The 25,843-nt window shown below is 47.1% G+C and overlaps 2 protein-coding genes across 3 annotated transcripts in view; one reads left to right on the forward strand and one right to left on the reverse strand.

Moving 5' to 3' along the window:
- The first annotated feature begins 1,740 nt into the window (after positions 1-1,740).
- Positions 1,741-25,843, forward strand: part of LOC120955650 (guanine nucleotide-binding protein subunit alpha homolog) — a 252,778-nt gene continuing 228,675 nt past the window's right edge. The window contains exons 1-6 of one of the 2 annotated variants that reach the window (XR_007452762.1): positions 1,741-2,507; positions 11,349-11,487; positions 11,569-11,777; positions 19,703-19,834; positions 19,910-20,049; positions 20,129-22,062. Coding sequence is in view for 1 of the 2 variants with exons in the window: in XM_040376707.2 (XP_040232641.1) it covers positions 2,322-2,507; positions 11,349-11,487; positions 11,569-11,777; positions 19,703-19,834; positions 19,910-20,049; positions 20,129-20,486 (1,164 nt within the window). In the remaining variant the exon portion in view is untranslated. Of the gene's footprint in view, positions 2,508-11,348; positions 11,488-11,568; positions 11,778-19,702; positions 19,835-19,909; positions 20,050-20,128; positions 24,840-25,843 lie in introns of those variants that run through there. The other variant, XM_040376707.2, reaches the window with a different exon arrangement.
- LOC120955653 (methyltransferase N6AMT1) lies at positions 24,852-25,725 on the reverse strand. The gene has a single exon (XM_040376709.2). The coding sequence runs from the start codon at positions 25,640-25,642 to the stop codon at positions 24,947-24,949; it is 696 nt and encodes a 231-aa protein (XP_040232643.2). The 5' UTR covers positions 25,643-25,725; the 3' UTR covers positions 24,852-24,946.

A 25,843-nucleotide genomic window follows, 5' to 3' on the forward strand; every position in this document is an offset into this window, starting at 1 on the left:
TAGTGTGTCGCGTCCCAAGTGCGTCCAAACGTCTTTTGATAGCGTTTGATTAGCGGATGTGTGCTTTATTGGACAATTATGCACAAAGTCGCAGCCACCACCACCACCACCAGGGACCCCTTCCACCAGCAAACCAACCGTGCCAAATTGATTCATTGAAGAGTCCAACACTAACACACTCGTCACATCGTTTAAACACGTGACAATTGGGACAAAATAGACTGGCCCGGGGAGGAAGGAGCAGCAGCAGCAGCAGCAGGAGGGTGTTCTACGTACCAAGTACCTACTGACCAAGTTCGAACACAAGCGGAGAAAGAAATCTTCCAAATCCCACTCATAAATCCTCTCACTTCTTGCTCGGCCTGTGAGCATAGAAGCATAGAAGCATAGGAAGAAGAAAGAAAAAACCGGGCGATAAAGAACAAGGCAAATCGGTCCCTGACTGACCTAAAACCTGTCCCGTAGCATAACAAATACTTCAGTCGGCTTAACAAGAGAGACACCCCGAACGCAAATCTGCGCACCGCGCTGCATCGGTGCAAAAAGGGGTTTTCTCCTCTATGACCGGGCCCCTGTACCTGTGGGTGTGTTTGTGGTTCGAGCGTTAAGGGCTCAGGCGTTAAGGGAAAAAAGGAAAGGGAAAAAATACAGTCCACAACACTACCGAAATTGCAATTTCGAAACAAACGACCGAGGCCATTTTCAATGGTAAATCTGGTAAAAAGTGTTCAAGTGCGGTGGAAAAACCCCTGGTCTCATGCTCTTTCTCTGCCTACTACGGCTTGGTTTGCATCCGGTACTGCTGGCTTGGGGTTTGGGTAGGACAATAAACATAAAAGCATAAAAGGCGCTTACATTTCTTCCACCGTCTTTCGCCGAGCGCCGAGCCTGCCTTCCATCACTGTCCATGGGACCGTTGTGCAGTCTTCCGGAGGTTCAGGTACGATTTGAAGTGAACATTTTTGCAAACAATTATGCTTAGAAATTGCTTTAGAATTTATTTTGAAATATTATTTACACTTAATTCAAGGATAAAGTCAGGATTTTAAAATACTCCGCGAAATAATTGAATGAAATAAATCTTTATCCTTAAAAATCAAGTAAAAAATGTCTTTCTTATGGGATTTGCAACAATTGTGCGGAATAGTTTATCAAAACAAATTCAAACCAGAAAGAAAAAAAATAAACAAAATGAGTTGTAGTGATCCCCAGCAGCGGGCATCAAAAACATCGCATAGGGATGGCTTGAACGCATTATTGATGGTGTGCACACTGACATTTGTAACTGCAATTGACATGTTTCTCTTGATGATTTATTTTTACATGTAAAATGCTTTTTTGCTTTTTCTATAATTAGTTGAATTTGCAATAATAATAGTGTAAATAACTTACTCATAACTTTTTTGGACAAATTGAAATCATTAAAGACAATGTGTCACCTTCCAAAGGTGGCAAAACTCGCTCAAAAAGTTTTTTTTACATCGTAAGAATATTCTTGTAATAAAATAAGCGTATTTTTTTATTAAATTGTGCATCAAAACAAAGTTTAAAAACATATCCACACAATTTACGCCATTCCGATCCCTCAAAAGTGCACCCGCTCCATCCACAGTGTGTGTGTCTGCAGCGCGCCAGTGCTCTCTTTGTGTGTTTGCTTTGCGATGTTTTGCGCTCACCAGCCGCAGCGCGACGTTTCGGAACGGAACGGCACGTTCCGCTCGGGCAGCGCAGCCCGACCGGGGTGCTGCCCATCACTAGTTTGTCTCGTTCGCTCATCGCGATAGGGTGCGTCCTGTTCGCGTGCTGCCATTTTTTCGCGAAAAATACGTATTTCAAGCCAGCCTTTTCCACCCACACACGGGGCCGGGCTGCGTGCGTGCGGAGGTGTTCGTGGGCGTGTGTGCGTGTGTGTGTCGCGGGCCGTGTGACGAATGCAATCTGCTTCCGGCGCGCGGTCCACGGTTTGCTGCCAGTGCCGCGGTGCAACGATGTGAAAAGTGTACGCTCAGCCTTCCTCTCTCTCTCTCTCGCTCGCTCGTCCGAACAGCAGAGGGTGTGCGGAAAAGTGCGTGCGTCACACAGTGCCAGTGGAGAACACCGTGTGTGTGTGTGCGCCTCTGTGTTTCGGGTTGTTTCGGTCCCTTCGGTGGCTGTGTTTAGTTTAGTAGCAGCAACAACAGCAAAGGCAACAACAACAACAGCGAGGCCTTTTGTTTCGGATGGTGCTGTCGAACGCGCATACATGTGTGTATGCGTGCGTGCATGTGTGTGCGGTGTGCGTGTACGTGTGTATGTGTGTGCGCGCGTGATGAGATTTAAAGATGGCGGCATCGAATAACAGGCGGAGAGAAAGCACTTTATCAAAGTTATCATGCGCCCGGTGCTGTGGCGATTTCTTCGGCTACCTGCTGCGGCTACGGGTCAGCCCGGAGGAGCTCGAGCAGCGCTATAAATCGCGCGAGATCGACAAAATTCTCGAGAAAGATAAACATGCGTTCCGGCGACAGGTAAAATGTGTTTCACTGTGTGTGTTCATTGGTGGGTGGGTGAATGTGTGTGTGTGGATGTGTCGAAGAGGGGCGAGGAGTGCGGAATGGTGTTGTTTGTTTGCTCTCGTTAAATATTTGGCACGCCGGTTCTAATCATCCGAAACCGCAGCCGTCGTCGTCCCGGCAAGCGTAAAGGAAAGAGAAAGCGAGGGAGAGAAAGAGAGAGAGGCGGTGGTTTGATTAATCGTTTCAGGTGGAATATTTTTAGCTTGTGCTGCTTAAACGCTCCAAAGGAATGCTATTTCCGGTTCATGTCCGATGATGTGACACCCTCCTTCCCCCCCCCCCCCCCTCCACGATCAGCTGATTTGTTGTGGAGTGTGTATTGTGTGTGTGTTTTTATTGTGCAATTATGATGATTACAACAGCAAAAAAGTGTCACCGTTTGTTGTGTTTTCCAGTGTGCCTTGTGTCTGTGTGGTAGTGCTCTTCGCGTTTACGTGGCCATTAAGTGATGATTGTTTTGATCGAATGATTCACCTCCCCTGTGTGTGTATATCCGTGTTCGACACAAGCACAAGTAGGCTGTGTGGCGTCATCCCTCCGGGTGCCGGTTTCAAGGATACAAAACCGCTGCTGGATCGTGTTGAATCGTGAATATTCCCGTAGAAAATGAGCTCCACCGTTGGTTTGGAACGAATCGCGCGTGTGTGTGTGCCTCTGCGGCTTTGTGTGTAGGACGCGTCAACCCCTGCAAACGAGCATATTCAACTCAAACCTCCATATCACACACCGTTGCTAATTTCAAACCCGCTCGAACACTCCAGGCAGCGCAGTAGGCGTATGCAAAAAAGCGCAACAACGGCTTCTCCCCGTCTTCCCCCTTGCACACCACCTTTAATGTCATCCGGTTGAGGAGAGAGGCAGTAGTGCACCTTCAGGGAGGGAGAGTGTGGGTGTATTTCCCCTTATACCGAAACGTACCAACGGCAAACGACGCACTTGCTAAAACACAGCCCCAGGCCTTGCGAGGGTCGTTTTTTGTTTGTTATAAAATTCAACCACACCTTGTCTTTCTTTTGGTGTACGCGGAACAGGCGTAGGAAGAGAGGAGGAGTGGAGGAAGGGGACTACCTACCCCAACACATGTAAAGCTCTGTTGGACGAGGTGAAGGAAAAACCATCTAGAAGCGTATAGAAATTGCCTGGCATCGATTTGATTGGAAAAGTTTTTCATCCCCCCCCCCCCCCCCCCCTTCTCGGTGTGTCTGTAGCAACTACTACCAAGAGGCACGAGCACGCACTAATTTTGATTATTTTTATAATTTCATGTACTCATGCCGGCGGTTCCCTCCTGTGTCCCGTCTCGTCATGAAGACACCCACGATCACAGACGACACAGTGGGGTGGGGGACGAGAGAACAAACCCACGAAAATACCAAGAATCGGTTGTGTTGATAAACAAACAAGCTATGGATTGGATTTGAAAATCCCCCGAAACCCCCTTGGCATACTTGATTGAGGTGGGGTGAGGAGTGTATTGAGCAGCATAAAATGCTTCGAAAATATCGCTCCGCAGCTTGCTACGATATTTGCTCTATCGCACCATCGAGAAGGAATATTTGTCCACATGGCGACACGGTGGTTAGATTGGAGGGGGATGTACTATTTTTAAACTACAAAGAAAGAAAGAGAGAGAGAGTTTACAGGGTTTTCCACGAGTTCTCATAACCGTGGGACACTTAATGAACTCTTTCTAACGTGAAATGAACTAAATGTAATGGGAATTGAACTCTATAGCACCCTTGTTGGACAAATCCAATAGGAATTTCCAAGGAGCCTGTCGAAAAAGGGTCCAATAGAGTCCAATATGGAGCTCATTTCCAACAGGAAAGAGTCAAGGAAGTGTTCCACAACTATGTGAACCCCTGGAAAACCCTGTATTGTCAATTTGAAAGGTAGTTAGGTTAGGAAATGAAGCTAATCCATGTGATGATGACGTGTATTTTCCATTTTATTGCATATATTTTGCAAAACTTCTTAGAACACGTTACAAAAAAGTAAGATAGCTTCTATAAATCTTTGTTGTGGAATGTCGATCACTTGCCAGGGAGGTCTTAAAACACCCTCACCTCTCAGGAGGAGATTCACAATACGATAGACGATCTACAGAGTGGCGAGGGGATGAACGTTACACATTCCGCCACTGTCCGCATTGTCCCGTTCTCTCTCTCTCTTTCTCGGTCTCTCACTTGCCCTTCTCCTCGCGATCACGTTTGTGCGTGATCGTGTTTCATCCTCAAAACGACCTTGCCCCATTCCATCCACCACCTTTCTTTTTTTGCGGCTGCTGCTGCTGCCGCTCCCACTTTCTCGCCAGCACATTTGTGCCCCCTTTCCTTTCCTTTCCGCTCCTGCCTTGCCGTCGTTGTTGTTGGTTCGGCGACGAGCGCACATTTCCGTTTTGTTGCGGTCAACTTTCGCCGCGCGCTCACAAACCACAACGCGAACCCACCGTCGTCCACTCTGTTTTGTATCGTTCTTTTTTCCGTTGTTGTTGCTTCGACACATTCCCACCTGGTGGTGGTGGTGGTGATGCTGCCGGTGGCTTTCTCCCGGCCTATTCGCCGCCTCCACCTCTCTCTCCCCTTTTGCCGGTAGGGCTTTCAGGGAAAACTGTTTTTCTTTTTCGTTTTTTTTGTTGTGTTTGTGTGGCGGAAACAGTCACGTCTCTTGTGTGACAGGCGGCGGCCGGTGCACAGGGAGCCACTTCTTGGCGTCCCATTCCGTACCATGCCTGTACACTTGTGCGTCAAACTTGCGCATACACACATATTAATCTTCCCGTCGGTGGCGTTTTCCCCGTCCTCCTCCGTACATCACCCGGCTTTCGGTTGGAAAAACATTGTCCCTAAGCAAAATTTGGTAAAATAATCAAAACGATGGTGTAAAGTGTAAGTAACCGTTGTTTGGATTGGAGCATCCTGCATCCGGGGTTGTTGAGGAACAGAAATTGTTTCGGTTTTTTTTTGTTGTTGCTTTCTTGCTCTGTACGGTGTTTTTCGATACATTAAGGCGGTTTTTCACTTGTGTTACTTCCCCCTCCCTTAAACAAAAAACACGTGTTATTTTTGGTGGTCATGTTGAAATTATTCATTTTTCTGGTGGGTTTGCCATATAGTTTCCATCAATGAGTAATCGAAGAAAAAGTGCTGCTTCTACTTGGTAATACATTTCCCACGCCTTAATTCTATTCTAAGAAGGCAATGAACACATTTTAACAGAGATTGAACGTTTCTTTACCATTGGAATGACGTAAAAGCTGTTTGAGTTGTTTGTTGTTAACGAATTCAGCGACATTTAAGCAGGTTATTGTGACCTGACGAGTGTTGGGTAAAACTGATTCAGATTCATGAAGTATCTCAATGATTCTGAAACTCAATTTGAAGAATTATCAAACTCAAAGATTCTAGGAGCTCCAGAGAGTCATGAATCTCGAAAGATGAATGTATCTCAAAAGATTCATGAATTTCAAGGAATTAATTAATCTCCATGGATTCATAGAGCTTGAGCTATTCATTATTCTTTTTTCTTGGAATAACATCCTACGTGATCATGCTAGCCTATACAGGCTTTCGAGACTTCTTGACAAGTACCACGCAGCCGGATAGTTTGTTTTGATACGGGGAGACGGTCCATGCATGGCTTGAACCCAAGACAGGCATGTTGTTAGGATTTTAATAGATTTTTGAATCTTTAGAGAAATTGGAGATTATAAATCTTTGGAGATCAGTGGATCTTTGAGGAGTCGAGATTCGAATCATCACTGAAGATTCATATGAATGAATCTCAACGAAAGATTCATGAAACCCAACACTAGACCCAACACTTGTCCTGCACTGTTACTTACTTACTTATCCGGCGCAACAACCGCTTTGCGGTCTTGGCCTGCCTCAGGAGTGTCCGAAACCGCTCACGGTCTCGCGCCTTCGTCTGCCAGTCTGTTATCCCTGCCTTAATGGCGGACGCCTCCACGCCATCTTGCCACCTCAATTTGGGCCTACCACGCCTCCTCTGTCCTTGTGGACGGCCTAAAAAGACTTTACGGGGTGGGTCGTCCGTTTCCAAGCGTACAACATGGCCAGCCCACCGGAGCCTGGCGAGCTTGATACGCTGCTCGACAGTGAGGTCGCTGTACATCTCGTATAGCTCGTCATTATAGCGGCTCCTCCATTGTCCTTCCACATATACGGGGCCAAGTATCCTTCTGAGCATCTTCCTCTCGAACGCGGCTTAGAGGGCTTCGTCAGATTTGGACAGTGTCCATGTCTCAGAGGCGTATGTGAGTACCGGAACTATATAGGTACTATATAGTCCCAGCTTCCCAGACCCAAGATAGGTAAATTGTGGGACGACTTCAAAAGTGCGTTCACCTATCTGCACGTCACGCCTACGTAGATTCTGATTATTTATTGGTAGGCCCGCTGATGTTGCCACCATCAGTTTGGTCTTTGCCTCATTTATCTGCAATCCGAGGCTCTCTGCCGCCTGCTCGATCCCTTGGTAGGCTTCTGCTACATAGGAGAGCCGCAGACCAATGATGTCTATATAATCAGCGTATGACAGGATACTTCCCTGTTACTTCCCTGTAAAATGTAGATTGGGGATCTAGATCTAGGGATCTAAGGAGAAGATCTGCGTAGAAAGTAACTGACGATTCCTTGGTAGCGTAATGACCTCGATAGCGTTAATAACCTCAATAAGAGGATATTCGGGATGTTGTAAGATACCTCAAAAATAGTCCTAAATCGAGTGAGAAATAATGAAAACCCCCTGGCTTGAACCCGATGGCATTTGCAAGTCTCAAACACACACTTTCCAGTCGCTATCGCCTACCGTCTCCCGGAAGTAGCTCGACATTTGACGGGTTTCAAAACCCGCGAAGAAGCGTTACGATGAGCGCAAATACGCGAATGTTTCACGACAGCTCATTATGTGTATACTTCCTTATCAGCATCCCTCTCCCCCCAAAAAAAAAAAGGTCAACGTTGACCTTTTCCTGTTGGTGGAAGAGGTTGGAATAGATTTGGAACCAAATCAAATCAAAAAAACCTAACCGATGTGAGCAAACATGAGGGACATCCCAATCATTTGAACGAATCAAACACCCCAAACCACAACCCGAAACTGGAACGGCCACACTACGATGGAGGGAGAGAGTCAGAAAACGACGAGAACGGCGCGCACTGTTTTGACATTGACCCATGGCAACGAAAGCCTAGCGTCTTTCCACGGGTGTACCGAGGTAGAAGGAAGGAAGGTCGTGATCAATCCCCCTTCCTTGTAGAAGATCCAATCCAGAGACGGAACGCTGACAACCCCAAAACCACCCTCCAAAGACCGATGGTGAAAGAGGCGCTCCCAAACACAGACCCACACACAACAGCAGAGTTCTCTTCACAGACACTGGAAAAGATGCGCTGGTTGTGCGCACTATCGGAAACTTGTTGTAAACAATGTTAATTGGACAAATGAATTACACTTTGGTACGGTCAGCGCACGCGCGCTCGCGCGCAATAGCGCAATTGCAGGCAGGACTCTGGATGATGCGCACGAAGCTGTTGTTGATTCGATTGAGCGGTTCACCCGCTTCACCCCTCATGCAAGGGGGGGGAAAGGGAAAGTATTGAACGAAGAAGACGACGATGCCAAAGCGCAACACTCTCGTTCCGGTTGGAATCATTCGTCACCAAATGGAACAAAGAAAGGACGGAGCAGCAAGGGCTTCGGTGGAGCTGCTGAACGCGAAGGGAGAGTGATCGTCGCCGATTATCAATCCAATTGGATGGCGTTGAATCGAGGGGGACTTCTCTTTTTAGAGCCCTTTGTTTGGTTTGGGTAAAGTGCAAAAAACGGGAAGAAGGGAGCTCAATATCCCGCTCTAACACCACAACCTTTCCCCTACAAAAGTGGGGATGCTATTTGGATTATAATTGTTTTTTGTGTGCTTGTTTTAGGTGAACGTTCCGGCAGAAGAGAAAGCGATTAAGGGACACCGAAGGTCGCAGCAATCTGTCCCGCCGCTGCGCTGAGGACACAATTTCTGATTTATTGCCTATTGATTCATCCGGATCGGAAGCTGCCAAAGGCGCCCGGAGGCGCTCGAGCGCGTGCCATTCGATGCTGCGATCGTCTCAGCCCGTCGTCACGATCTACACTTGAGTTCCGATTGTTGTCTCGAGCCACCCCACGATACGGCCTGCTGTGTGCAGCACACATTCACACACAAATACGCGCGGCAAAAGCAAAAAAAAAACAGCGCTACTTGTTGTGACTGCTGGTGACCCAGAAAGGAGACACCCTTTGGCACCAATCCGACGACCGACCGACGACATCTCGTGATCGCGCTGCGCTCAGATTCCCCGCGTTCTCGACGATGCGCCACGGGTGCCGATTTAAAGTTTTGCCGCGATGCGTCGTCGTCGTCGTCGGGCGGCTGTGATGCTTGCCGACCTTCCCCCCCCCACCCTCTGCGCGTAGTATGCCAACGCGCTTCTGCCCGCTCGGTCGGAATGAACGCCGTCAAGATGAAGGAAGAACGTGCCCGCGCGCGCTTTGTGGTGGTGAGCTGCACGCGGTGCGTGTGCGGTTTAGCGAAAATATTTATGTTTTGTTTTCACCTTTTGCATCAAAACCTGCTGCTGCTGCTGCTGCTGCTGTTGACGCTGTTTGTCATCGTTTTCAATCGCTACTGTGTCACGACCGCGTGTTGGGTGTAGAGCGAGAGCGAGCGAAATCTCTTGTACTTGATTTACTTTTGCGTCTATTACAAGAGGATTAAGCTACTGTTTTTTTTTCGTTTGTATTTATTTACACGCTTCTCACGAGATAAGTCCTAGTGCGAGCTGCGTTGTTTGCATTCTTCCCAGCTGTTTGTTTACACGCCAAGATGCCCCAAAAGAATCGGAGCAGCCGCAACAGCAGCAGAAGAACGCTGCAGGCGGCCACAGTCACGGTGGCGTCTGGGCGGGTTAGTCGTTGTTTAAATATTTGAACAGTCTAAATCTGCATCTAAATGCTCTGTTTTCACACGGATCTCGTATGCGGATCGTGATCCTCTTATCCAAACTGATAAGACAGCATGATAAGCTTTTGCAAAACGAGAAAGTGCAAACAATTTTCTGCTCAAACTCTCACGCAAAAAAACTAGCATTGCCTTTAAAGCGGCTCCTTATTTGATTTTCCTATGGTATTTCTTTTCTTTTTTTTAGTACGGGAACGAAATAGCCGGAAAAAAGAGGCGCCTTTTTGGATCGTTGGCAGGAGAAAAGGTGCTAATGGATGTCGGCTCACGACGATGTCGAGCGACGGCGCTGGCGGAGTGGAAGCGTCGTGATAAAAAGACCGAACCCCACCAACAAACTCGCCAAAAGTGGGTTAACGAAGGAGGGTGGAGGGGAAGGGGGGAGAGGCCACCACGACGCGACGCGTCCATTACCCTCTTCTATGTGAAATGTCCAGCATGCGTCTCTCTGGTGGAGGCAGTGGGCAGCATAAAAGCATTCTTGTAGCATAGTTTTTGTTTTAAAATTCCACTAGCTTGGAGTAGCACAGGAGAGAGAGAGAGACCCGTATCATCACTTTCACTTGGCTCAGTGCTAAAAGGGGAAGGATTGTGGGGGGAGGGTTCAGAGCTCGTTGCAACAAATTCCACACCATAACAAGATCGCGCCGAGTCGAGAGATAGATCACGCCGCTCGTCGTATCTCGCCCGTCCACCCGGGGGGGGGGGGGGGGGGGGGGGGGGGGGAGGTGTAAAAGTGATAAAAGCTTCGATTTAAATGTAAGCCCGCACTCTCGCTTTACCTCGAGTGTGTGCAGCTACATGCAGCGCGTCTCATTAGCGCGGGTCCCTCCACACACCTGCCTTCTAACGGCGTCAGCGAAATGGGCAGATTTATGGTGCAACAAGAGTCTGTTGCTGCTGCTGCTGCTGCTGCGGTGGCTGCTGCTGCATCGAATTGCAGCTAATTGAAAAATCTGATTACCCTTTCACATGGGCGCGCGTCGTACACGGGGGGTGGTGCAAAAGTTACAAGGAGAGGAGGAAAAGAGCACGTGTTGTCGGGCGCTAATTCGTTCAACGGTTTCGAATCAATTCAAACACCCCGTAGCAAGCAAGCAAGTTGGTCAAACCTCTGTAGCAAATCGTTATTTCATTTGCCCTGTGTGTGTGTGTGCGTGTACAGTGGATGTGTGAAAAATTATGAAGAAATATTAAAATTAATAATCTGCTGAACGCGACACCAAAGCGGTAACCGAGGGTTGACGTTCGTCGCTTGCTGCGTTTAAAGGCATCCGAAATTGCACCTGCGTCAGCGGGGTGTACCTGTCCGCAAAACCCCTTTTCCACCCCCGGGGAAAAAAGGGTGATTTACACCTTACCTACCCATACACCCGTTTCGCTGCACCGGCAGCATTACCTGTGACGCGTTATAATCCGTGCAACAAAACGCTTCGCCCCATAAATCGTCTTGTCCTCGGCGGCTCCTTTATCTTTACGTAATCATGTGTGTGTGTGTGTGTATGTGTTTATGTGTATGTTGCAGCGCAGGAAGGAATAGTCCTTCACCCGTTTGTCGCAAAGTGTAAAACCCCCTCCCGGTTTCGGAATGATTATTGAGCCGATGCGTATCGCAATAGAAATTTATGAGCTAACAACACCATTCCGTCGCCCTTTGTACCTGAATGTTCATACCTGAATGTTGTGGGATTTTAATGGCTAATATGTTTATGCATTTTAAGTAACACACCCTCACACACACATCCTCTCTAACTTGCCTTCTTTTTCCCTCGCAGGTTAAGCTACTGTTGCTGGGCGCGGGCGAATCCGGCAAATCGACGTTTCTCAAGCAGATGCGAATCATTCACGGGATCAACTTTGAGCCCGAACTAATTAAAGAATACCAACATGTGATCTACCAAAACATAGTCAAAGGTAAAAAAACCGGGCCCTGCTGGTCTTTAGCTAAAAAAAAAGAAACCATTAATATATTAATTACGCCTTCCCTTTCCCCAGGCATGCAAGTGTTGTGTGACGCTAGAGATAAGCTAGATATACCCTGGGAGCACCCGACATCGCAGCTGGCCGCGAACGAAGCGGTAATGTTTCACAGCGGCTGCCTGCTGGACGCCGAACAGTTCCACCAGTACGTACCGCTCATCAACATCCTGTGGACGGATGGCGCCATCCGGAAGGCGTACGATCGACGAAGGGAGTTCCAAATTGTAAGTCAAATTGTGCGGGAGAAGGGAAACAAAGAATCTTCATGAAGCGCCCCCCCCCGTTCCGTTTGTGCGGGGAATTCCAGTGCAAACTGTCGACGCACACGCTGGACAGAATCGATCGCGAAAAAGAAAGTCATGTCACGTACAGGAGGGTGTTTTTTTCTTTCTTGGACTGTATTCAATCGGTTATAAACGGATAATTAGTCCGTCTTCTTGGCTGAAAAAAACGCTGCTCGGAAAAGGAGTTTTGAGGTGGCCCGGTGGCAGCTGTTGCACTGACGACACTTCACGATAATGGAACAAAGTGACCATGAGACTGCGTTTGACCATAAGAATGAGATTTGAACTCATCACTTGATGCGTGCAATGCTAATATCTTCAGTATTCAGCACTATGCGACCACAGCAAAACATGGCAGTGTGCGCCTTCATTGTTACTAAACACTCGAATTCCAAGGTGCCAAACGACTGTTTGCGACGTTGTGACACATTGTTTTCCAAACCCTTACAACCCGTCGACTGCTGGCAGATGTTCACGTCTCCTGGTCACGTATGAAAGCGATCTTGATCTTGAGAGTGAAAGAGCCAAAGACACTTTATTTGGAGAGACAGCTTAGGTGCATTGGTCTGCTAAATAGGAAGCAAACGGATGATGTCTCCATTAAACGCGAACCTTTGGAGATGCTTTACCAGTGTTTGGCCTAGGTCCAGCTAGTCTCTCAAGAGTCAATTCGCGAAAACGAGCAAAGGTTAAGCAGTTGTAAAAATGGCTTTTTATTGGCGGGTGTCAAATTTTACGAGCTCGCGCGCGCGACCCGCTTTTTGCATACTACTGCTGCTCTTGCTTCTCTAACGGAACGCGTATCGAAGGTCGTACGTAGATCGCCACCCATCCATATACCGCTGGTCGTCATCTCTCCGGGGCCCGAGCAGGGCGAGAGCAATTATAGTGAGACGGAATCAACAACAACACTTCACTCTGGGACTGGGGCTTGGGAATTAGCTCCTACCGGTCGGTTAACACAGCATCGAAGTGCTTTTGCCACATCATCACCCTGAAGCACATTACGCGCTTTTGCGTTTGGCATGCGCGATCATCAAGCGGTATCAAACGACTCTCAATCGACGGCGTGTGTCTTTATCATCATGCAGAAAAGTAGGGAGGGGGGAAGCTTCTTTTTTCCCACGGCAAAACGGCAAACCGGCTCCCGCGCCCGAAGTCGAGAAGATCATATTAATTTGCGTTAAATCACTTCCATGACCTCGACCATGTCGGTGTGCATGTGTGTGAATGTATGCAAATATTTGGCCCGAAAACGTTAGACACCATCGCGCTTCCAAACTAACGACGCTCCAAACAAAACATCTGCCAGCTGTTGCAGTCGTTGGCAGCTAAAAGTTCGCGATTTTATCCCTGCGCAGTGCCTGTCTGACTGGAACCAGCTGCTGCTGCTGCTGCTGCTGCTGGCCAACAACCTCTGGACGGACGGAGTGGCGATATTGTTTTGCTTTTTTGTCCATACACCCGGTGGTGCGCCGGTGTTTAGGAGCAACACGGCCGCCGCAATGTGCAACGACTTTCTTTTGCCTCTCGGGCAAGACGAACAACACACACGCGGCACGGACCGAAGGGACGGCATTCCGCACATACGATTCCCATAACTCACATGTGTGTGTGTTGCTTATTTTTTAGGGAGCTTCTAGCACAGTCTGTTTTCCCTTGGCTGGTGAAACATGGATGCTTCCGCGAATAACGTTGTTTTTTTTGTGTCGATAAGCGACGAGATGATGATGATCATGATCATGATGGAGAGAAACACACACACACTCACCGAATGGGCCTTGACCTAGAAAGTGGGTATTTTTCCCCCTCGCCGGCCTGAAGACTGGAACGGGAAATATACCTCAGCTCAGCCACAGAGTGTGGCCAAATAGACCGAACGGGTTTTTGGGGGGCTATGCCGAGATATGCCCGTGAGGTTGATTATTTGAAAGTGGAAGCGCACACAGCGTCGGGCCCGGGTCGGACGTGCGTGATTTATGTGACGAAAGATGTTCCTTGCGTGCAAGTGGAAGTGAAGGAAATGATCTTTCACCAGGCAGTGCCGACTGACGGCGTGGTTAGTGGCTTCCACAATTCCAAATTGCAAGTGCTGATGCTTGTAACAATATTTACCCCCACGCGGGATGCTGTTCGTTCCTGTTTATGCTCCAGATTGCAAATACAAAAAAGTGGGCATGGAAGGCAGTTTTAATGCCACATTGCGCAGTTCCGCAGTTTCGCACGCTCCTCCGTGGTGTGCCTTCTGAATGGGGGGGGAATTATGAAAAATAAATAAATAGTCTCGATTGGAGCGCGCACTAATTAAATGAAAATTGTGCACCACAATCACCACCACCGTCATTGCTGCTACCGTGCCCACATTTGTATGGTGGTGATCGGCCAACGCGGAGGTCAGGTGATATGAGTATATCCAATCTAGTATCGCTGTTCGCAACGAGCGAACGATCGATCGATCGATCCGCCTGCGTCAATCCAAAGACGGGGTGTTTTACTCGGCAAATGCGAGAGCTGCTGAAGCGAGGTGGCAAAAATGTGCAATGTGTATCACAAACGCCCGCCTTTGCTCTTTGCAAGCACACACACACATTTTCGCGCTTCTAACGTTCTCTCGCTCTCTTTCCTTTCGCCACCCCGGTATGGGATGCTGTGTCATTGCCAATTGACTATGGATTGGATGGGAGTGCGCGCGCGTGCAACCGTATCGGTACCTGGTCCTCCCCCCTCCCTAGGATCGTTAGCGTGTGGAGGCCACCTTTTTTCACTGCGTAATCGACGCATCGGCCTACAACCAATAGGGGAAAAAGCATTGCATTCAATTTCAAAATCGACAACGATTCGGTTTGCGCGCTTAAACTTCACCGCGCACTGGAGGAGATCTCGTAGGCGATCGTGTGGTGATGTGTATGTGTGATTTATCATAATTCAAAACAAACTACACTCGGCCACCGAAGGGAGAGGGACATTCATTCTCTCACGGTGCTCAATGATGTTTTAAAGGCTTTTAAAATGATAAACACATAATCTTGTCCTCTCCACGCCCGCGACCCGTCCAGCAATCTTAAACTGAAACGACGCGGAATGGTTTGATATGGCAGAAACAGTGTGTGTGTGTATGCAGGGGGCAAAGTAAAATAAATAACGACAAATCCGTGTTGGTACGCGGTTCCTGCAAATAAATGCTTGTGCCGCGCGAGTGACGACATCTGGCCTGGTCGCTCCAGGTTTGTGCCGGCTCGTGAAAGGCGCTGTGCGCTTGCTCGAAATGGACACTAATAAAGTCGCTAGAGCGGGTAAGAGAAGGGACAAACACAGGGGCTTCGGAATTGATAGGTTCGCAGGTACGGTTGGTTAGCGATGGAATCAGATCGGTACACAGAACGAGATCAGCCACCACCAGTTAGCGGATTATTCACGTTCGCGAATGTAATGCGTGTATTTAATTTCAATTTTAATTAAATTTATGACAACCACCGCCGCGCCGTGTTGCGTTTTAAATGCTGCTGCTGCTGCTGCTGCACAGCAAACAAAACCAGTAAGGACGTGAACGGCGGGACACACTTTCATGCTTTGGTAATGGAGGAATGTATGAATGAATGTGATACAGGCCGAGCCGAGACGTTGTGTTGGTGGTGCGTTTACGCTGTGTGAGGATTAAGATTTTACGTGTAAGCTGTCGATCTCAGCAGCAAAGAAGCGAAGAGGTATGATGGGAGCATGCGAAACTTCTAGTACCAAGCTTTGCCCCGGTGTGGGCTCACGCGAAGGTGCCAATGGGGACGTCAAATTGGCGGCTGCAGCAGCAGCGACGGTTTTCAGACCCCCACAGCAGCATGTTGCATTCGTGGCGGGGAGAATTTTGAACCATATGGGTGGAGAGAAGTAATAAACCACCACCACCGAGTTAAGGTGTGCGGTATTGCACTCGGATCGGCGCAACAGCGGCTTTCGGTGTGGTGGGTTGTCGCCTCCACAACTGGCAAAGCACAACCGAGAGTGCAACCGAGACGAGAACCAACCACCGCGTTGGCGAGTGTTGTGAACCATATTGGAATGGTAAAATAACACATTAGCAACATTTTCCTGCCACGACGATCCCTTCTGCGTTTAGTGGAAAAGTGCGCCAGCTTTCAAAAGCGGGTGGTGGTTCGGTACGGTTGTGATGGTGGTCACAACATGTGGTGCAATGGTGCTGTGAGGTACACGGTACCTAATCTTTGCGACCGAACTGTCGGTGTGGTGCATGCGTGTGTGGGAGAACAAGAATCCGGGAGATTGATGGTTGGTGGCAATTATACCCGCCAGCGGCAAAGTCTACTAATCGCAATACTTTGGTTGGCCGTTAGTCGCATAGCCGAGCAATAGTGTGCGCTTCCGTCGATCGGTGTTGCTGTCGCTTGACTGATGAGTGGAGCTCTAAACGGCGTATAAATTGACTGTTTAGCGGAACCAGTTTCATTAGGCGACTGGTGGGGGAACCTGTGCCGCTGGTACAGGTGTGGGAATCGTTTTGCCTGAAACTGGAACTTTGTAGGGTTGGATGGGGAGTATCTGTTGCAAGAAATTGCGTTCTTTTAAGACGGTAATTAATGTATATTTAAAACATTAAAGCTAGTAGGATATCAACCAATTACAAGACCTCATAGATTATTTGTTCATCCCTGATACATGACCCTTTTAGTTTTCGATAAGGACCTTACACAGGGTTTTCCGAGAGTATTAAAGGAGAGTTCCTTGAGAAAGTGTTAAAAGCCTCTATTGAAGCACTCTCCATACACAACAGTAGTAGAATTAAAAGACGTCCTAACATAGAATTGCCTGCCTCAGGAGTGTCCGAAACTGCCCGCGATCTCCCACCTTTGTCTGCCAATCCGTTATCCGTTATCTCGGTCTTAATGGCGGACGTCTCCACGCCATTTTGGGCCTAAAAAGACTTTACGGGTTGGTTCGTTCGTTTTCATGTTCCAAAGCCTGGCAAGCTTGGTACGCTACACAACAATGAGAGCTCGCCGTACATCTCGTATAGCTCGTTGTCGTATAGCGATTACTCCATTGCAATATGGGGCGGCCTCTCGAATGCATTGCATTGTATTTAAGACGCGTATGTGAGTACCAGGTTCTTTGAGGTGAATTGATTTTTCAGGCTGTAGAAAGACCGGTTGGCAGCATGCATTCTTGCGTGCAACTCCACGTTCACTGCTGACCTTTGACCCGAGATTGATGAATTCTGTTGTTGTTGGTAGGGGCGCTGATGTTGTCACCATCAGTTTGGTCTTTGCCTCGTTTATCTTCAATCCGAGATTCTCTGCTGGGCTCTCGCTGTTGGCCTGCTAACGACGACGTGCTCTATCGTCGTCGTCACATAGCCCGGTCAACAATAATTCTCCTGAATGTTTGGTCCCTGGTTGCAGCCTCCCGTCCATGTAGACATCCGATCTCCAACAGGTATCATTTCATCTGATCCAGCCATCATCGAGTTCGCTGTGCTCTCTCCTGCGCCTTATGCCGAACTGGAGGTCGCTGGTATCCTCATAACATGCCCCAGCCATCGTAGCCGGCCTGCCTTCATATCCACCGTCAGGATGGTTAATTCTTCTCCTCCACGCTCCACGCTCGAAAACACCGCAAAAGATGGTTCTGAGGATGCGTCGCTCAAACACGCCCAGAGCGGTTGCAACCTCCGCTCGAATGGTCCAAGACTCGGTGTCCATAGAGAACCACAGGATAAAACAGTGTGTGATATATGTAACATTTCGTGCGGGATCGAAATCTTCTGGATCTCAGTCGTCGGCAAAGTCCATAGTATGCACGATTCCTCTGCACAATGCATCTGCGTATTTCGCTGCAGATGTCGTTGTCCGAAGTAACGACCGCCCCAAGATAGTAAAACTCCTTTACTTAATACCTTGAGATTGTCGCCGGCAACTAATACGCTGCTTCCCAGATGGTCTGAGTCTCCAGCAAGCAGGTACTTCGTCTTCGTCGCATTGGTTCTCAAAACCGATTCTTCCTGCTTCGCGTTTGAGTCTGGTCTGGTACGCTGCACACACCTTCGCTGTTGTCCTTCCGATGATTTCAATGTCATCCACGAAGCTAAGAAATTGGAGAAAAAAACTGGTAGAGGATTGTGCCACAGATATCGTTATCTAGCCCTGCGCTTCGAATGACACCTTCCAAGGCGATGTTGAAGGCGCAGACCAATGATGTCTATATCATCAGCGTATGCCAGGATCTGTCAGGTGGACTTATGCCTCCATCGTTGGTTCCCAAAGTCTCTACCTCTCAAGTCCTAGATGGCCCTCTCTAGCCCCAAGTTGACTAGGAGACATGCAAACCAGCCCCCCTCAGGCAAACTTTTGGTGGTAGCAAAAGTTCCTGAGAGTTTTCCATCCACGTTCACCTAGCAAGTGACGTTGGTCATAGTCATTCTAACTAGCCTTATCAATTTGGCCGGGATTCTAAAGGAGCTCATAGCGTCGTCGTATAGTTTAACCCTGGTTAGAAGTCAATGAAGAGATGGTTCATGTTGTGTCTATATTCTGTCATCTTCTCCAAGTTCTGGTGAACATCTGGTCAGTGGTTGATGCTCCGCACTGTGTTTAAAGGGTTAAGAAAATAGGATCAACAATTAAACCCTTAGAAAATGTATTCGAGGTATCAAAAAAGCTCTCTCAACGAACGTCAAATTCATTTCAAATGAAAAGGGAAGCTAAATAGCTCAAACAAAGGAGAAACAAACCGTTTCAATACATCCTTTCTCCCCTTTCTGCCCCGTTTGTATGCAAATTACCATTTTAACTGTACGCGGATGGGGGTGCAGGTGAAGTAGGTGTCTCGAAAAGCGATCTCGTTTATCGTTTTAATAAAGGGCAAAAAGTATGCATACAAAATTCCACCTCCTGCCTGTGCTCTGTGGACACTAGAACACGCAAAACCGGCACGAAAAGCACACCACCCGCCCGCCACTGTCGTGAGGAGCATATGCACGAAATTACACGAGACCACCAAACACTATCGAAGGCGAGAGTGTTATTCAAATTATAATATTTCCGATGCCTTTCTATCGATAAGAAGGAGTCGGGGGTAGAGTGTGTGGGGTGGTCCTGTGAGTTTGTAGGCATGGGTGGTAGTAGTAATCGCCCTACGCCGCCGTCGTCATCGTGGTGGTGGCGTAGAGAAGAAGGTTCGTTTGGGGGTTGGATCAAGAAACAAGTACACGTACTCTCCAGACTCGTTGGATGAAGGTGAGGAGAGGGTTGAGGAAAAAGGTCCAAGGAAGGTAGGTCTGTGTGTGTACAACATGCGCGCGCGATATGTTGTGCCCCATGCTGAATGTAGGGCAATGTTCTTGGCACCGGGGTGGTAGTGTGCAGATTGTTTGCATAAGATTAGCCCTTCGTCGTCGGTCTTGGATCGTGCGCGCGCGCGCGTGTGTGTGTGTGTAGGGCGATCGAATGTGTGCCAGGGAAGGGGGGGGAGGTGGTATTGTGAACGGAGTTCATTATACGATTGATGGTGACGGTTGTTGGTTGGTGAAAACGGAAAGCGATCGAGCGTGGGGCGCAACCACTAGCTGCTGCTGCTGCTGCTGCCCTCCACGACCCGTCCTTAATTGGGCGATTATATTTACGTTAAGATATTCCAACGCTGGGGGAAGAGCGGGAGGAGAGATGTAAGCACCAGGTTACAGTGTTACGAACGATTACAATCCTCAGCCAGCAGCAGGATATTATGCTTGTGATAACGCTTTCAGTTGCAAGTTTCCGTGGACAGAAATCATCGCATTTGCATAACGTTTTTCTGAGGTGTATAATTGAAATCTAATGTCGTTTGCTTTTCCATTTCTTTCTCCCTATTTTTTGCAGAGTGATTCTGTTAGTTATTTCCTAGATGAATTAGACCGAATATCGAGGTTAGATTACAAGCCCACCCATCGTGATATTTTGCACTGTCGCAAAGCAACTAAAGGTGTATTTGAGTTTACGATAAGGATACAGGTAAGATGAACGCCCTCTATTAATAAAGCCCTTGCATTAGACTATTATTAATGCTTTGTTTTTTCTATTTTGCAGAACATTCCATTTGTGTTCGTTGACGTCGGAGGACAGAGGACACAGCGCCAAAAATGGACCAAATGTTTCGACTGCTCCGTCACGTCGATCCTGTTTCTCGTATCGACCTCCGAGTTCGATCAGGTGTTGGCTGAGGATAGGTCAGTACAGTTTCCCTTCGGTTCACCTTGGCCCCCTCGCTCAATCGCACTCTAACGCGCCATCGCTTTCGATTTGCAGAAAAACGAACCGTCTGGAAGAGTCGCGCAACATCTTCGACACGATCGTGAACAATACCACGTTCGAGGGTATTTCGATCATCCTGTTCCTCAACAAGACGGACCTGCTGCAGCAGAAGGTGAAAAACCCGGAGACGGACATCCGCTGGTACTATCCGCAGTTCACCGGCAACCCGCACTCGATCCTGGACGTGCAGAACTTCATCCTGCAGATGTTTATGAACGTGCGGAAAAACACCAAAACGCCCATCTACCATCACTTCACCAACGCGGTCGACACGCAGAACATTCAGGTCGTGTTCAGCTCGGTGAAGGACACGATCCTGCACCGCAACCTGTCCGCGCTGATGCTGCAGTAGTAGGGCACGGATCGGTCGTTGTAGTTTTGTTTAGTGATTAGGTTAGCAGCACGAACTGGAAACTCCTTTTTGTGGCTTTCTGCTCGGGTTTAGTTTTTGTTTTTTTTCCCGATTGTTTTTTTCTCTCTCTCTTTTGCTCGTTTCATCACACTTTCGTTTGCCATAAGGAACGAAACGCAAATGCATCGGAATGTACATTATTACGTTGTTTGGTCCTTTCTCCCGGCGAGGACAGTAGCGGAGGGACAGCCTGAAAGCGGGGCTCTTTTGCTACTGCTAATGTGCGCGGGGAACTTGTAGATATATCGGATAGTGTAAGCGTGCGCTCTCGATTCAGGGTTTTGTTTGCCCTAGCTCGTTGTGTGGCTCTGTTGTTGAGGGAAAAATCGGTTCCCGTTCATCCGTGGTTTCCCCCCTCTTTTGATTTCGCCTCACTCAAACCAAACGTGTATCTCCACTGTCAAAGGGATATGTGTGGCCGGTTTTTCTTTTTGTTCTGGGTACAGCTTTCCACCCGAATGTGCACCGTGAGTGTGTGCGCGTGACGACTGCTCAATGGAAGAATGAATGGTTTGAAATATTATAACCTTAATTACAGTAATGAACTTGATTTCGTGAACTATTCGCTTTTCTGCGGCCGTTGCTCCATTCCAGGGCAAACCAAGCAGCCCTACACTGCCCTCGTTTTCCCCCTCACCCAGCTCCCCTCTCCCGGAATTAGCATTGTAATCGAACTGTTCGACACGACACGGAACTGGGGCGGGAAAGCGTTTACTCTTCTTTGTAATTGTTTATTAGCGCCTTATGAACAAAGTTCTTGAAGAATAGAAATAGAAGTAAACAAAAAGAAAAGGGTACGGATGCAGCATCGAGTGCATTTCCAAAATGAAACGTTCACTAGCCTCCTCACCTAAACGCGCGCTCTCTCTCTATATATATACATATAAATCGTCTCACCGCAATACTGTACTAGACTGGAATTTTTACAACACTACTAAAGAATCTCCTCTTTGTACTGATACACATCTATAGAACAGTTGTTAAGCTAAAGCAAACATGCAGCATCGAGAGGGGATAGAAGAAGAATAACCACTACTACACACACACGTCCGAACAGAGCCGAAAGAGGATGGGAAGGGGCAAACAAAAACGAATGCAAAAAACAGTGCAACACAAACAACACGCATACATACACACATACAAACACACACAAAATCACGTAAAAGAAAGGGATACACACACAATTTACACCAAAAACTAATTTTAATCTTTAAACAAAAACCATGTTCATAAATAACCCACAAATCTCTAATTACGCGGCTATATAGAGCAAGAAACAATCGAACGATCGAACGAACGGTACGGAAGCGATCGAGCACAGCAGTAGCGGTGTGCAGTGTGGCGTGTAAGGTAAATACAATACAACAAGAGTCTCACTGGCGGAGATGGACGAGCGCATATTACGCGGGGTACGATCGGGGGGGTCAATGGAAGGATTATGACGTGTGATTTGCGTGTGAATTGGTGCCGGAAATTTGGGAAGCTTTTTTTAAATGTAAAATAGTATGCAAACAGTGTCATTTGCACACCTTTCTCTTGTACTTGTACTGCTCGTAGTCATACGTTTGTTTGCCATATCTGTATCTCTCTCTTGCATTGCAGTTGGACTGGAATTGTACACTCCAGTCCCACTGGAGTTAGGAGAGAATCGTTTTGCTTGTGTTTTTAAATACGCTCCTTCTTTCCTGTTTTGCACCTAAAAAAACCCTGTTATTTTGTGAAGTGTGCCATAAGAGCGCGCGTGCCTATCGGGCACGGATATATGTTGAACGATTTCTGACTGACTTTCCCTACTGGAGTTTCTAGCAACCAATTACACAAGTCAGCTGAGCGCGAAGTGCAATACACGGCACAATCTTCCGGCGCATTTTCCCCCTCGCTACACACCACCCCCCATGTGTACGCTCCTTCCACCGCTCAGTGTTGGACACGTTTTGAAGAAAGACAAATCATTAGATTGTAGCTAGTGCGAATGTAAAGGGTTTATAGTAGGTCGCTTATGCGTCCCATACCGCCTAATTCCCTATAGTTGGTCCTGGGTGGCGACGTGTAGCGATGTGTGTATATCGAGGAAAACTCCCCTGAAAAGGGGAAAGGAATTTGTGGTTAGTTTATCGTCTTATAACGCCTGTTGTAAATAGCCGGAACATTGAAAATTACATCCTCCCCTCCATTTTTTCCCATTTTATAAAACATGTGCTGTGCTCTGGTACTTTATCATCACACAAAGTAAAGGCACAAAAGCCACTCGCCACTCGTGTAAGCATTTAATCACCTAAAACCCCCGGAGGGGAAAGGAACAGAAGCGAGTGTGTGCGGGAATATAATCGTAAATATGTGAATGAACGTTCGAAAGGAAATTGGGGTGGAAATTGGGTAAAGATGATATTGAACGATAAGCCACCGTCAAGTCGTACTACGGTCAGGTTTAGGTTTTGTGTTTGTCCATCAGCTACCACAAATTTTGTTACAATAATAATAATAATAACGATAATGATGATAATGGAGATAAACACACACACTCACACACAGAGGCACAGATGGATAACGGATCCAGATGAGCACAAATACAAGCATACACACACACACAGCTACCGGAGCAGCATTATACAAAACAGCATTCCTCTATGAAAGTAAGCGGCTGGAGAAAATGGTCGAGAGTTGAGCATAGTAGAAAAAGAAAAACAAGTGTAAACCAAATGAACCAATCTCTACTGTAAGCGATCTTAGAAATCTGCAAACTCTAGGAATTAGGAAAGTGAAACTCTCAACACGAACATAACAAACAAACAAAGCTGATTATCAGGAGGAGAAACACACACACGTAAAAAAGTAAGATTCAACATAAACGAAGCAGAGCAAATTAAGAAAAGGGGAAGTATAGAAGTAAAAGACTTTCGCAGCAATGAAACAAGGAAAAAGAGGCAATACAGCGCAATACCACAAACCCATATTAGCTAGGTTAGCAGCTAGGCGTGTGTGTGAGTGTTGTGGGCCAATTTTTGGCTCCTTTAGGGCTCTTTTTGGGCAATTTTTTCGATATTCGTAAATGTTTTTTATACAAAAATCATTATGCTCGATTTTAAGAGGAAGGATACTAGGTAAGGTCCTTAGACGAAGCTTTCTTTTTGGTAAGCGAACGCAAACGCATTTTGAGACGCAATTTTTAGAGCAAAGTGTGGCTCCTTTCTAAGTGGTATTTTGCGATTGATATACAAGCAGTTTTTCGTCGTGCTCTCCTCGCTAGTTAGTAGAGAGAGCTTTTTTGCTTTTTTTGCCATTGTTTTGATATATACGAATCGCTTTTGCGAACCTGTTTTTGTCGTCGTCGTCGTCGTCACACTTTGGAAAAAGTATGAAATTTTGATACGGAAGTAGGATATGGGAATGCAATGTTCTTTCGTTTGTTTTATCCATAATTGGCTCATATGTTAGAAACAAGATAGAAACACAGTCGTGTTGAGGGATAGGACGGAAACGGATTTCATCTCCTTTTTATTGTATTTTGCGCGAAAGCTGATAAGAAGCAGGAACTTCAGCTCACCACCCTCAAACCAACCCTCCCCCCAAACAAACCAAGATCGAATGATTTTATATGATCTTTTGTAGTGTAGTATTTATGTGGGTTTCTGTTTTCACATATTACAATTATTGATTATTAATTACTATGATTTACATCCTGCCCCATCCCAAACAATTTTCAAAACATATATATGAATATATGTATGTATATGTATTTTGTATATGTATATGCATAAGCAGGACATATATATATATATATTGAAAACCGCGAAAAAAGGATATAAGTTGTTGTTCGATGTTACTTTGTATGGAGATTTTATTTGTATATGTGTACTCTGTATATTCGATTAGAAGGAAGAAGTGGTAATGAGGAAAATGAAGCAGCTAAAACGAAAGTGCGATTTTGTTGTCAACTTACGCTTTCTCTCCAGCACTGTGCTTTTGTTTTGAAAATGAATATTAATAATTCAGCAAAATCCGTGGCTCTTTGGAGGCAGAGAGAGAGAGAGTATTAGCAAGGATTAGGCAACTAATAGGCAGGAGAGATATGGGATGCGAGGTGTGTGTGTGTGTGTGTGTGTTTGTAAAGGGTGGAAAGGAAAGAGTTCTAGTTCCCACCTTTTACACATGCACACGCTAAGGCACAACACTCGCGCAACAAGTTATACGGTCATATATACAACATTTGTTCGATGGCAAAAACATGATTGAAATACGATAATAAAAACAAAACAAACGCATCAATGAAGGCTAATACGCGTAGGAAACATATGAGTGATAGATGGGGTTCATTTATTTGCTTTCTACTAAAGCAGCTTTGCTTGGAGAAACCTTCATTTTCTCTTATCACAGTGTTTACAACTTTCATCCTTTCCATATCACTTCCTCTCCGATCGTTCGATCCTCACCACATAAAGATGTTCCCCCCGTATCCTTCGCTCCTTAATTATGCTACCCTGTAAATTCATTCCCCTAATTTGCTCTAACACTTCCTCCGGTTTGTTCTCCTTCAGCAGCAACAGGTAAAACAGCCCGGTGGGTGAGAGAACCCTCGGCAGGTCGGCCAGCACCCGGTCCGTTACGACTCTCCCATCAGCACCGCCGGCCCAGGCGTGAACCAACGTTTGACCAACGTCCACCGAAGAGCGAAACTCATCGATGTGTTCTTCCAGCGAGGCTGTTGCATGTGCGGTAGTTGCGACTGGTTGCGTCGGCACGTACGGTGGATTGAACACGAGTAAATCGACACTCGTCGGCCGTAGTCCAGCAAGTAAGTCCATATTTACAACATCCACCCGGGAGCCGTTTAAATGGGCAGTTTTTTGGGTCATTCGACATGCGTTTGGATTAAGGTCGAACCCGATGCAGTGCGTCTGCCCGGCGGGAAGATGTTTGCTCAGTGCGACGATAACCACACCGCTGCCGGGACCGATCTCTACGCACAGGGAGGGTTGGCGTGCTTTTATTGTGTCGAGCTCGGCTTCTAGTGCGTCCAGCAGGAGGAACGTATCTTCCGCTGGTTCGTAAACCGTATCGTAATCGTGTGGTTCGAATTTATACACAGGAGTTTCCATTGCTGCGTGCGTGCGTTCGTGCGTGGTTTTGGGTGCCTTTTTGGGGGAAGTGTTTGTTTACAAATAACAAGCACCGCGGTGGTGAAATGTCAAAAGGAGACTGGAAAAGGAAAATGGAAAGAAAAGCATTTGGATAATTTTAAATATTTCCTGCAGACAAATGGAAGAACTTTGTTGATGTCATAATTAGAAATGTAGTTA

The sequence above is a fragment of the Anopheles coluzzii genome, chromosome 3, assembly GCF_943734685.1.
Source record: "Anopheles coluzzii chromosome 3, AcolN3, whole genome shotgun sequence".
NCBI lineage: Eukaryota > Metazoa > Arthropoda > Insecta > Diptera > Culicidae > Anopheles > Anopheles coluzzii.

Excerpts from the sequence above, each read along its gene's own strand:
- LOC120955653 (XM_040376709.2), bottom strand. The coding sequence starts at position 25,642 with ATGGAAACTCCTGTGTATAAATTCGAACCACACGATTACGATACGGTT.